This window comes from Vombatus ursinus, unplaced genomic scaffold, assembly GCF_900497805.2.
Source record: "Vombatus ursinus unplaced genomic scaffold, bare-nosed wombat genome assembly UNPS02014816.1, whole genome shotgun sequence".
NCBI classification, from domain to species: Eukaryota; Metazoa; Chordata; class Mammalia; order Diprotodontia; family Vombatidae; genus Vombatus; species Vombatus ursinus.
The window spans coordinates 48714-63105 of NW_020954594.1; the positions used below are offsets into that span (position 1 = coordinate 48714).

Sequence of the window (14392 nt, forward strand, 5' to 3'; positions counted from 1 at the left end):
TTTCCAACTGTTTAGATCTGATTTTATCTGTGTGAAAAATGTTTTGTAATTGTGTTCATTTAGTTCCTGGGTTTGTCCTGGCATCTAGATGCCCAAATATTTTATATTGTTTATAGTTATTTTAAATGAAGTTTCTCTTTCTATCTCATGCTGTTGGCCTTGTTGGTCATATATAGAAATGTGGATGATTCATGTGGGTTTATTTTGTATCCTACAACTTTGCTAAAGTTGTTAATTATTTTAAGTAGTTTTTGGTTGATTCTCTAGGATTCTCTAAGTATACCATCATATCATCTGCAGAGTGATAGCTGTGTTTCTTCATTATCTCTTCTAATTCCTTTAATTTCTTTTTCTTCTCTTATTGCTATAGATAACATTTCTAGTACTATAATGAATAATAGTAGTGATAATGACCATCTTTGCTTCACCCTTAATCCTATTGGGAGGGCTTCTAGCCCATCCCCATTACTGATATTGTTTGCTGATGATTTTAGATAGATACTGCTTATCATTTTAAGGAATGCTCCCTTTATTCCCATGCTTCCTTGTGTCTTCAATAAGAATAGGTACTGTATTTTGTCAAAAGTTTTTTCAGCATCTATTGAAATAATCATATGATTTCTGTTTGTTTTGTTTTTGATATGGTCAATTATGTTGACAGTTTTTTTTTTTAAATATTGCACCAACCCTGCATTCTTGGCATAAATCCCACCTGGTCATAGTGCATGATCCTTGTGATATACTACTATAAATCTTGATAGTATTTTATTTAAAATTTTTGCATCAATATTGATTAGGGAAACTGGTCTATAGTTTTCTTTCTCTGTTTTAGTTCTTTCTAGTTTAAGTATCAGCACCATATTTTTGTCATAAAAGAAATTTGGTAGGATTTCTTCTTTGCTATTTTCCTAAATAGTGATATAATATTGGAATTAATTGCCCTTTAAATGTCTGGTATAATTCAATTTTGAACTCATCTGGCCCTGGGAATTTTTTTCCCAGGAAGTTCATTAATGGCTCATTCAATTTCTTTTTCTAAGATGGGATAATTTAGGCATTCTATTTCCTCATCTGTTAATCTGAGCAATTTATATTTTTGTAAATATTCATCAATTTCACTCAGATTGCCAGATTTATTGGTGTATAATTGGGCAAAATATTTCCTAATGATTGATTTAATTTCTTCTTCCTTGGTGGTGATTTCACCCTTTTCATTTTTGATACTGGATTTTTGCTTTTCTTTTTTCTTAACCAAATTAACCAATGGCTTATATATCTTGCTGGGTTTTTTCATCAAACCAGATCCTAGTTTTATTTATTACCCCAATATTTTTCTTACTTTCAATTTGGTTAATCTCACCTTTGGTTTTCAGGATTTCTAATTTGGTGTTCAATTGGGGATTTTTAATTTGTTCTTTTTCTAGTTTTTTGTTTTTTTGTTTTTTTTTAGTTGCATGCCCAATTCATTTATATGCTCTTTTCTCTGTTTTGTTGATGTAGTAATTTAGAGAAATAAATTTTCCCTTAAGTACTGCTTTAGCTGCATCATATACATTTTGGTATGTTTTCTCATTGTTGCCATTCCCCCTCTTTCTTTCTTGAGGCATTTGTAATAATACAGAGATTTGTGAGATTTATTATATCCTTATTTAGATTTTCTATATGGGAAGTGCTAAATTGCTGAGACTTGCTATCATCTTGCTTTATTCCATTTTCAATAATGTCATCATATTTCATTACTGTGTTAATTCCATTTACTGTGCCTATAATTTAAGATAGTTCCATTTTTGCTTCTGGAGGCATTTTCTATGTGTTTACAATGTAGTCATTCAGATGATTTATTTTTATCCATGGTATTTGTTTATCTTTAAAGCATTTTTTCTGTTTTATTGTTTCTGTGTTTGCTTTTCTGTAAAGCAATAGTCATTTGAGGATTTCATTTGTGTGTTTGTTTGTTTATACTTTTTCACTGCTTTTATTTCTTGCTAGTTTTTAGGGGGATATTAGGGGATGAGGCGCTTTATGATTTCTTATTCCATTCCATATGATTTCTTATTGCATTCTTATTCTCTTTAGGATTTCTTATTCTCATTATCTTACTGAAAGTCCACCTGTATGCATTTTCTTTAAAAGTTTATAGAACCATATATTTGGAGCTGGAAGAGACCTTAGAGGCTACCTACTCCAAGCTAATACCCTCATTTTAAAGTTGAGGACCTCTGAACCAAAGAGTGGCTTGGCCAGGGTAACACAACTACTAAGCAGTAGAGTGAGTATTTGAACCCAAGTTTTTCTCACTCAAATCCAGTATTCCTTGCACAGAGTCACTCTGCTTTGAGGCAGGAATGCTCTCTACCCTCCTCTTAACTGGTTGAATTTATAACTTTCCTTTTCAAACAAAACTGAAATGTCATTCAATCACCAATGAAAATTTCAATGCTCTTCCTTATTTGTATAAGTTTTTCCTACAGATTTTCTGTAAACTTTGTTTTCTGTGTGTATAATATAGTTATTATGAATATATATTTTCTTTCTTGTTTATTAACTACTAGATTATAAGCTCCATGGAGACAGTGACCATGTCTAACCTTAAATTTTATTTCCTTGAGCTCCAAGCTCAGTGCTCTACACACAGTGGGTCTTTAATAAATGTTCATTAAATTCAATTTTTATTTGTGCTTTCTCTACAAAGAAGGATGTTGGTGAGAATTGAGAAGTAAAAGAAAGGATATTAGACCATTTATGAAGAAAGAAAAGAAATGGCAGAGCTGATAACTATATGTAAGTGAGATTAAAGAAAAAGCAAATGCATAGCTTCAAAAGTTTAAAGACGTGCATAGTACAATGTATGGCTCATAGTAAACACTTAATAAGTGCTTTTTGACTGCTTCACGTATAGTTCTTGACACAAAATGATGAATTCAGTTTCATATGTTGATTTATGGCTGAAATATGGTTATGGCCAGACAAAATTCAAAATGAACACATCAGATTTAAAAGGAATATGTATTAAGCCTTATTTATTAAAAACATACACTTTTGTGAGGAAATCTGTGAGACAGATAGGGGAAGCATAGAAGAGAAGCATTTGAGTCATCTTTAATGGAGGAAGAAATAGGTATGACCTTGTGATGGGAATATTTTTAGACCACCTGAATAGGAATTTGGAAATGTAAAGTGAATTTAGGAAGAAGATCAGAAATCTTCCACAGAGTTTTCAGTCCAATAGTGATGAGGGACTTCCATTAGAATTCCATCAATTGAAAGTCCATCTCTGCCTCAAAAAAACCAATTCTTGATTTGTTTTAATAAGAAGTTCATTCTTTAAAAGATGAAGAAAATGAAGTGAAGAATTGTCACTTCATACATGATTCTATTTGTAAGGAAAAGTAAGTGAAATCTTGAGGAATCTTGAGATGAAATGACTAACTATTACATCTTAGTGTTTGCAATAGGTAAGAAATTAGCTAAGCATAGCCATGCAAACACCTTTGATTATGGGGGAAAAAAACAGATTTCAAAGAGTTTATGGAAAGGTATTGTTGCCTGTATTATATATGGGGTAAAGGGCCAAATCTACTATTCCTAATAGGGTTGAAATCTCTAGTCTAACATGAATTCCATTCAGTCAAGCTTGGTTGGAGATAGATCCTTTTGTCTAGATTGCCCAAGGCTGGGGTTGGTTTGGGTATAGGGATAATCTCTGTTCAAGAGTGACATGATTTCACTCTCATCTCCTCATTGAAGTGAGCTCACTTCTCTTTACAAAGCCCTCCTCTCATTAATTGTTAACCAATAAGAGTTGATTGCCACCTGGGGGGGAAATCCCTTCTCCAATGGGCATATAAACTGTGAGCCCACTCCTATGATCTAAGAGACTCTTTGATCTGAGAGACAACCAAATTACCATCCTTTTATTAAAATGTTGGCATTATTAAGAAAATGATTAAATTACCGACAAATATCTCTCAAATATTTTAAATGCCACAGCCCTGAAACTCATAACTCCTCAGTACTTCCTGGCCCTGGCACCCTTCCTTCCCTCTGATTAAAGAGGGTAGAAGGTAGACAGTAGAGAGCTCCTCCATATCCTTTACTTAAGGAGGATGTTCAGGACAACCATCTCATCATTTCCCACCCAACTGTACTCCTCAGGACTTTGTCATTTTCCCCTTCTGGGTACCTTCTCTCCTACTTTTCATCTTTTTTTTATGTACTGTCTTCCCTCTTTAGATTGTATCCTCCTTGAGGACAGAGGCTGTCTTTTATTGTTTTTTGTATCCTTGGCACTTGGCACAGTGCCCAGCACATAGTAAATGTGGATCTTTCCCCCCCCCTCTTAAATGTCTCTGGCATAGTCTTTTAAGTGGACTTACTGTTAGAGTTGAAAGGAATCCATGATGATCTAGTCAAAGAACTCCATTTTGTAGATGAGTAAATTGAGGCCCAGAAAGATGAAGTGATTTTCTTCAAATGGATAATGATTTAATTTTTATTAAAGGAATAAGTTTACTGAAAAGACCTGTTTAGATGTATCTATGGATTTTATGTTATAGTCAGGAAGCAAGTGTTGATTATTTTCCCACAGAGAACAGTAGAACCATATTGAGAATAAGTATTTTTAAGGACATTGTTTTTGTCATTAAGAAATGTACAGTCTCATTATTTTGACAAATTCAAGAATGAACTGGCTTTACCTGTAAGGAAGGGTGTGTTTGTTTTTTTACCCCTATTAAATTTTAGCTCATTCTATTTGGTCTCATGTTCTAGCTTATTGAGATCTTTTTGAATCTTGACTCTCATTCAGTGTGTTAACTATCACTCCTCATATCACATCTTTGATGACATGAAACTTACTGAAATACAGAATTACTAAATTACTGAAATAAATGAAATATGACTTTGGAAGGGTTTACTGTATTCAGGAAAAAAAAGGCAATTTTGTGATCATTTCATTTATGCAATGGAAGAAGTTTTACAAGAAGTGAGTCTTAAATACTGTCCCAATAGGGTCTCCTAAGAACCAAGTCTGACTACCATGCCCACTTTGTGCTTCCACCAATGTTAAATGAAGAAAATGAAATAGAGGGATATCAGGGAAAATCCCAGAGTTATAAAATGAAAGTATAACAAGAAGAAAATGGCTTTACAGCTTAAACCCTTGTGGTGTTTACTACTTGGTGCAAAACTTTTCTCAGGGCTGATTTAACATCCTTGTTCCGCAGGCTATATATTAAAGGGTTCAGGGAAGGGGTGACAATATTATTCAGTACCTGGATCACAGAGCCCAGCCAAGGTGTAGAAGCAGGTCCAAGATAAATAAGGATTACAGGCCCATAGAACAAGAAGATGGAGGTCAGATGGGCACTGCAGGTTGAGAAGGCTCGTCGCCTGCCCTCTGATGAGTGGATTTTCAATATGGAGAGCACTATGCGAATGTAGGAAATAAAAATGAATAAGAAACATATAAGAGGCATAAGGCCAACATTGGTGAAACTCACCATCTGGGCTAGAGAGGTGTCTGCACAAGCCAGGGGCAACACTATAGGGATATCACAGAAAAAATAGTTTACCTCATTGAGACCACAGTAGGGCAATCTGAAAGTAAGAACTGTAAGGATAGTTGAATGAAGACAACCCCCCATCCAGGTGCCCATGGTTAGGATAGCACACACCTTATGGTTCATAATGACTTTATACCTCAGAGGGTGGCAGATGGCTACAAAGCGATCATAAGCCATCACAGTATAGAGGAAACACTCAGTCCCTCCCAAGCAATGATAGAAGAATATCTGGGATGCACAGCCCTGAAAAGAGATGGCATGGCTATTTCCCATGAGGTAGAACAACATTTTAGGAGAACTTACTGAAGGAAAAAATATGTCAAACACAGATAGATTTGCCAGGAAGAAATACATGGGTGTGTGAAGCTGGGAAGAATAAATGATGGCTGTGAGGATGAGCAGGTTTCCCAGCAGGGTGAAGAGGTAGAATGTCAGAAACAGGATAAAGAGCTCAGCCTCCAGCCCCTCAGTATGGGGTATTCCCAAAAGAATGAACTCAGCTACTACTGATTGATTCCTCATCTCCATGAAGGTGTCTCCTAAGACAATAAGAATAATTACTTGGAATGCCACAAATAACAGCTCAGGGTGAAAGGCTTCCACCCAAATCAATTCTTTATGAGAATCAGTTAGAGATGGATGATCTAGAGCAAAGATCCAGTGAACTGAGAGAAAGTTAGGATGGCTGTGTTTTAATTTGTTTTATACTATAATAATTTCAAAAATTTAAAGCCCACCAACTTACAAAGTTGAAAGTTTATTTTATTTGGTTTTGTTAACTTTCTATATTAAATTTTTAATTTGATTTTAACAAGACAGGGGACCTTGTCATTGTGAATTGCTTTTGAGACAACTTCTGGATGACACTTTCTCAGCCTGGTAGATTGGTAGAGGGGGTCCTTTTGCTTCACCACCTCATTCACCTGATGTATCTCCATTAGACTTTTCACTGTGACATCATGACAAAACTGTTGTATATACATCTATATCTCATTCTTTGGATGATCTTTAGGCTGGGAATATGAATGCAATCCTTTCCGCCACTAAGTGGCAGCTAATAAAATTCTTTACAAATGCAAAAATTGACTAGAATAATATACAACACAAAATTATGGTTATGTTGAATTTTAATAAAAACTTATCAATAGTCTAAGATTTTAGATAATTTACTTTTCAAATATTGATGGGTTTTTTTTGTAAGTTTGTAGCATTTATACTCCCGAAGTTATTAAACTTTAAAACCTCACCAAGACTTTTGGGACACCCTGTATATTCATGGGATTTTGGTGGTAGATTTATTCCTGCCTTAATGCCCATATCTCATATATACCTGCTACAGTGATCTAAGTCTCAGATTTACTAGTTGTGTGACTCTGACTAGGTCATTTCTCTTTTGGGGGTCTCAATGCCCTCATTTATAAAAGAAGCATAATAATAGTTACACTACTTACCTCATGATGTTTTTCAACTCAACAAAATTAGATTCATTTTTGTGAGGAAATTGGTTTGGAAACCTTAAAGCCCAATATTAATATGTCATAGATTTAAAATTTAAGATCATCTGGTCCAACTGCCTCATTGTGTGGAGCCAGGTGTGTGCTGAAGATTACACAAAGGAACTTATTTTTTTTTTTGACTAGGCAATGGGGTTAAGTGACTTGCTCAGGGTCACACAGCTAGTAAGTGTTATGTGCCTGAGGCCAGATTTGAACTCAGGTCCTCCTGAATCCAGGGCTGGTCCTCTATCCACTGCACTGCCACCTAACTGCCCCTACTCATTGTTAAACTGTCATTGTGAGCATTTACACCTTGGAAATCAAAGATGTTACAAATCAGGGTTTGTTTTATTGCTTTGTTGATTGTCTCTAGAGTAAAGAAAGTGCTGGAAAATGGCAATAAAGCAGATTAAATTTAAAAGTTCCATGGTTTGGACAGTTAGATGTTAAATATCTACCAACATAGCTCTGGTTGAGAGCCACATTTAATTTGTGAGTTTCCATGTGGTGTAGGGGAAAGCAGAGCACACTTGGATGCAGAGAGAAGGTGACTTGTTTAGGGTCACAGAGTCAGCATTCGAACTCAGATTGTCAGATTCCACATCTAATATACTTTCCACTGTAACACACTACCACTTAGAAATAAATGTTAGTTTATTATTATTCCTGATAGAGCATTAGATGACACTATAGGACATAAGGGAAAGTGTAAAAAAAATACAATTAGGGGCTAACGCTAGTTGATTCTTAAGTTCCCTTCAAAACCTAAGATTCTATGATTTTAAGGAAATCACACTCAATTTTGTCATATTCCTCCACCACATGTTGATTTCACTCCCAAAACCCATCATGTTCTTGGTCTTTTCCCCTTTTCTGAGCAAGTGTGCTCAAAGAGATAAAGCCATTTTGATGGTGACCAGAGGGGGGAAAAAACATAACCAATACTCCCACCCCACAAAAATAGCATAACTATTTGGGAGTCAAATAGAAATGTGCTGATATTACCTGTTGGTCTGCATTATCCTCAATACTGCTCTGTTTCATCAGCATGGATAACTGAGAGTTGATTCTCCTTTTTCACCTGACAATTGGTTTTAAAAAAGAATTTTAAACCTAGGAAAGCACTAATATACTACATAGATGATAGATATCCTATTCTGTTGTAGTGTGCCTATTCTCCCACTGCAAGTTTTATTGGTAGTTGTTTTTACCCAATAAATATTTTATTGATAAATCAATGAGACTTCCTTGCTTTACTAAAGCCCTCATTTTCTTTCTTCTAGTGGGTGGGAGTCACAGAGGAGGAAAAGAAAGAATGAATGAAAGTAGGGTAGAAAGGTAATGAAGGGAGAGGAAAGGAAGGATAGAGAGACAGTGAGCAGGCAAAATAGCAGATATTTACATGACTGAGCACAGGCAGGGATATACTCAGGTTGCAAGACAACAGACTCAACCTTCCTGTAATTCCCTCCCAGACTCCAGGAACCCCAGTATTCTCTCCATATCTAAGAGCTTAAATGGCCTTGATGTCCCCTTGGAGCCAATTGTCTGTTATACCCTTGACTCTTCAAAGGGTTTGATGAGCAGAGGGAGCAGCAATTAGCCTAGGGCTCATTCCTTTTTCTCTTGGCACAGTTCTAATGATATGGAGAGGCGGGATATTTTATCTAATGTCATTTCCCCAACACCTATGTGGAAGAGGGCTGGAGGACAGTGAATTCTGGGGAAACATTCTCCCAGAAATAGAGCTATGGGTGATATAGTTAATAGAGTGCTGGACCTAGAGTCAGGAAGACTTAAGTTCAAAACTGTCTTCAGACATTTACTATATGTGTGACCCTGGACAAGTCACTTAACTCTGTTTGCCTCACTTCCCTCAACTGCAAAATGAGTTGGAGGAGGAAATGGCAAGCCACTCCAGCGTCTTTGCCAAGAAAACCCTAAATGGGGTCACAAAGAGTCAGATACAACTGGAATGACAGAATAACAACAACAAATAGAGACTCTCAGGTTATATTTTATTCTCCTCCATACTGACAACCTATTGGTGAGCATAACTGACCCTATCTTCAAGGAGGCCTCCACTATATTAGAGATTTACATTTACTAACAACATATGACATTCCAATAAGATTAATCAGGGACAAATGCATTTTTTCATAGGAACAAATCCAACCTTTGGCAATTCTTTGACCTCAAGTGTTGCATATTTCCTTCATTTCCATTCTAACGCATAATGCTGTTGATTGACAGTGTATTCTAAGTGGGCCTAAAAAGCTATAAAAATCCAAGGTCTATTCCAAGAAGCCTCACCACTAGCCCAAGAGGTCCTCCTTAATGAGCTAATACATTTATTTTTCCTTCAATTTGGCTATTTACTTTTTGACCCCAGTCTTGTTGATGGGCAAGATTATCCCCGGATTCTCAAGGAACCCAGAATAGGAAACTCTCACGACACCTTTATCCTATAAAATGGTTTGGATTATTTTACCCATAATATTTTACTCATATTTGCTTATATATGAAGCCAATTAGCCATTCATATGCCCATATAAATGAAAATTTATCTTTTAAGCCTTTGCATTTTGCTTGCCTAAAAACCTCAGACTCACCTGAAAAGTTCACTATTTCACTCTATGCTCTGCAATTCCAGATATTTCTATTAAAAATATAACAGTGCAATTTTGGTGTCTGAGACTCCCATGCCAGGAAGGTGCATGGTACCTGGTGGATAATATTGTCTCTTCTCTTGGCTTGTATTCCATGAAACTAGAAGCCTAGGGAAATCTCTGCATAATATCTCTCTCTACATTGACATCAACACTTTATTCACTAGTTTAGGAAGAAATTTTGTGTAAAGGCTGCCATACTGTCAGTCAATCAGTCAATAAACATTTATTGATATTTATTGTGTCAGGCACTGTGCTAAGTGCTTAGGATACAAAAAAAGGAAAAAGACAGTAATTACCCCTAACAAACTCACAATATAACAAGGGAGAAAATAAGCAGATAAGTACAAACAAGACATATACAAAACAAATAGGACATAATTAAAAGAAGGAAAGCACTAGAATTAAGAGAGGCTGGAAAGGGCTTCCTGAAGAAGATAGAATTTTATTTGGGACTTAAATGAAGCCAGTAGGCAGAGATGAGGGAGAAGAGCATTCCAGGCATGGGACATAGCTAGAGAAAAAGCCTGGAGCTGAGAGATGGAGTTTCTTGCTTATAGAAAAATAAGAGGTCGTTGTCACTGAATCTCCTAAATAATGAACTTGGCTTGCTCAGAATTTGAAAGTTTATGTATAATATAGAAATGATTTCTAATCATTTGTCTTTACACCAGAATGAATTTAAATTTGAAAAGGAAAGAAAAATAAATGAAAGATGTTAAATGAAGCTTCTTATATATGTAAGTCATTATAAATTTTTATTGCTTATTGAAACTCCATAAGAGTAAAAATAATTATATCTAGCCTTCAGCTGTGATTAGTGAAACTTGTTGTTTTAGGTAAAAGCTCTTGGGACTGTACCTGATTTTATTTTGAGTTTCAGCTTAAGTATAGTTGTCTGCATTAAATCAGTATTTGAGAGAAATGCCACAAGCTACTCAGAGGGAATGTGATCCTGAATTGTTACAGGTGGAGGTTTGCTTTTGAAAAAAACCAAGAGGACAATCTTGACATTGGCCCAAAGTGGGATCCCTGGCTCAGTTTCTCCATTGTGTTCCTACGAAAAGGAATGTTTCCCACTTGGCTAATCCTGAGTCTGACCATAAGGTGGAACTGTTACTGCATAGTTAACTGTGACTCCTACCTAAAATCAAAGAGAGCTAAGGGTGATAATCATATTCCTGCTTTTTCCTTTTATAGCAAAATTCTATAATCAGAGCAAGTGGTCAGTAAAAGATATGAGCATAATGTAAGTATGTGAGATCTTTCTATTTTGATCTGAACTTGTAGTCATTCCATGGCCTAAGCAAGAGTTAAATTAGAGGTTAAAGTTATCATATGCATAAGATTAAATTTCTGAAGTGTCTCATACTTTCAGAATGATCAGTACAATTAGAGAAGGGTAAACAAGCTTGTGAAATAAAGATTGTGAATCTATTAAGTTGTGAGGTTAAAGTCAGGAACCTCTTTTGCTTTTGTTTAAGGAATGGGCCCCATCTTTGCCTATGTGGCCCAAGCTGAACTGCACTCCTCTCCCAGGCCAGCACAACATACCTTTCCCATCAGCCACCCAGGTTGTCTTGGGCTGAAAATTTGTTTCATTCCATCTTTTTGTGGGTTCTGCTACTCTAGAATTTTTAGAGTCATTTTTTACAGGTACTTGGAGGAGTTTGGGGGACAGCTCAAACAAGTCTCTGCTTTCACTCTGCCATCTTAGCTCCACCCCCATATCTAACTCTTCTTGACCCCTTTTGGGATTTTCTTGGCAAAGATATTGTAGTGGTTTGCCATTGGCTTCTCCAGCTCATTTTACAGATGAGGAACCAAGGCAAACAGAGCTAAGTGACTTACCTAGGGTCATATAACTAGTAAGTGGTTGAGACAAGATTTGAACTCATGAAGATGAATTCCTGATTCCATACCCAATACTATGTCCACTGTGCCACCTAGCTGCCCTACATATAAGACATGTATGGTGTAAATGAGAAGTAATACTAGATGGAAGGCACTATGTGGGTGGGAAGTTGGATGGACTGGGAAAAGTCTCTTGAAGAATGTATAATTTGAGCTAAATCCTAAAAGAAACCAGGAAAGCCAAGATAAAGAGGTGTAGAGGGAAAGCATTCCAGTCATGTGAAAAGGCAGAGATGGAGTGCTATATGTGAAAGAAAGCTCATGTTGCTGGTTTATACAGTATGTGGAAGGTATGAAAACATAAGAAAACTTGATAGTCTATGTTGTAAAGGACTTTAAAAGTCAAACATGTTTTTTTTTTATTTTATCCTGGAGATAATAGTAAGCTACTGGATATTATTGTATAGGACATAATATGATCAGATATACACATTAGAAAAATCACTGGCAATCAAGTGGAGAATAGATTGAAGTAGGGACAGACTTGAAGCTGGGCAACCAACCGCCAATAAACCTTGCAACCTTGTTGCAATAAACAAGAAGTGAGGTGATGTGCATCTGTACTAAGGTGGTGGTTGTATAATTGGAGCGAAGAGAAAATGTATGAGTTGGCCTTATTTGCCTCCTCTCATTCACATTGCTAGAGCAATGTGACCCTCACTCACATGAATACTTCCTATTAAGATCTGAGGTTGGAAGGAGCACCCCTGATCACCCCACCTAACTTATAATTCTGTCCTCAACCTAATTCTGAAACAAATAGATTGAGTTATTCATAAGGAATCTGAATTTTCATTTTTCATGTTGTTCATCAATAAAGAATGAAGGATGGGTAATGGGAGAGTCAGATTATAACTGCATTGGAAAAACAAATAAATTTCTAAAAAGTTAAAGAATCTTTGTGTGAAAGTAAAAAGCAAAATCAGTTTTATTTTTCAAAATAATTCATTTTGGTAAGTATGATATAATATGATAGTTTCCCTTCCCCCCCAAAAAACCCCACTTCTATTTGTTTAAAAAATATTAAATAACTTAAGTATAGTAAAGAACAATTATTTGAAATTTTCAATAAATAAATTTTAATTTAGTTGTCAAGTTTTTACTGTTTTTTTTAAATTGAAATAATAACCTTTCATGACTGACAAATACATAGGAAGTTTGAAGAAAAGATTCACTGAAGCCACTGAAATGAGTAAAAGGAAGGACAATAGAGGTGATTAGAAATAGAGGGTAAAGCCTCAACCCAGAAAATGTGATCTACTATATTTAATACTGGCATTCACAGTGAATTATTAATTGATTTATGTTTTCACTCTGTATGAATACTTTAGTTGTAGATGGCATGAAGGTGCCATGCAAATAGAATATGTTAAAAAGAAGAGACATTTTTATTTTTGAAAATTTTTTATATTTTACTTTTTTAATTACATGTAAAAAAATTTCCAATATATTTTTTTTGAGTTCCAAATTCTCTCTTTCCTTATCTTTCTTCATCCCTCCTTGAGAAGACAAGCAATTTTATATAGGTTATACATATGCTGTCATGCAAAGCTTATTTCCATATTAGTCATACTGTGAAAGAAAATAGACAAAAAAAGCCCTAAGAAAAATAGTTTTAAAAAAGTATGTTTTGACCTGCATTCATATTCCATCAATTCTTTCTCTCAAGATGGAGAGCATTTTTCATCACACAATATTGCTGTTACTGTGTACAATCTTCTCCTGGTTCTGTTCTTATGACTTGGCAGCAGTTCATATGAGTCTTCCCATGTTTTTCTGAAACCATCCTGCTCATCCTTTCTTGAAGCACAATAATATTACACCACAATTATATACCACAACTAATTCAGCCATTCACCAATTGATGGATATCCCTTCAATTTCCAATTCTTTGCCACCACAAAAAGAACTGCTGTTAATATTTTCATATATATGGAATCTTTTCCTTTTTTATAAACAAATTTCTTTGATATACAGAACTAGTAGTTATTTCTGGGTCAATGGGTATGAGCAGTTTTATAGCCCTTTGGGCATCATTTGAAATTGCTTTCCAGAATGATCAGCTAACAACTCCACCAACAGTGCATTAATGTCTCATTTTTCCCACATCCTCTCCAACATTTGTCATTTTCCCCTTTTGCTCATATTAGCCAATCTGATAGGTGTGAGGTAGTACCTCAGAGTTGTTTTAATTTGCATTTCTCTAATCAATAGTGATTTAGAGCATTTTTTCATAAGACTATAAATAGCTTTGATTTCTTCTTCTTCTTCTTTTTTCTTGGATATAATTGGTGCTAAGTGATTTGCCCAGGGTCACACAGCTAGTAAGTGTCTGAATTCAGATTTGAACTCAGCTCCTCCTGACTCCAGGGCCAGTGCTTTATCCATTGTACCACCTAGCTACCCTGAATTCTACTTCTGAAAACTTCCTGTTCATATTTTGTTTATCATTTATCAACTGAGGAATGACTTATTCTTATAAATTCGATTCAGTTCTCTCTATCTTTAAAAAATGAAGGCTTTATCAGAAAAAGTTGCTGTAAATTTTTCTCCATTTTCCTAATTTCTTTCTAATCTTGGCTGCATTTGTTTTGTGTAAAAACTTTTTAATTTGACATAATCAACATTATCCATTTTACATTCTGTAACACTATCTCTTGTTTGGTCATAAATTCTTCCCTTATCCACAGATTTGACAAGTAAAATATTCCTTGTTCTCTTAATTTGTTTATTATATAACTCTGTATGT

At 35.3% G+C, this 14392-nt stretch overlaps 1 protein-coding gene across 1 annotated transcript; it reads right to left on the reverse strand.

Moving 5' to 3' along the window:
• Positions 1-5153: 5153 nt before the first annotated feature.
• LOC114023031 (olfactory receptor 149-like) lies at positions 5154-6092 on the reverse strand. The gene has a single exon (XM_027835521.1). The coding sequence runs from the start codon at positions 6090-6092 to the stop codon at positions 5154-5156; it is 939 nt and encodes a 312-aa protein (XP_027691322.1).
• Between the last annotated feature and the right edge of the window lie 8300 nt (positions 6093-14392).

What these genes read in the sequence shown, in the direction of transcription:
- LOC114023031 (XM_027835521.1), bottom strand. Translation starts at nt 6,092, where the DNA reads ATGGAGATGAGGAATCAATCAGTAGTAGCTGAGTTCATTCTTTTGGGA.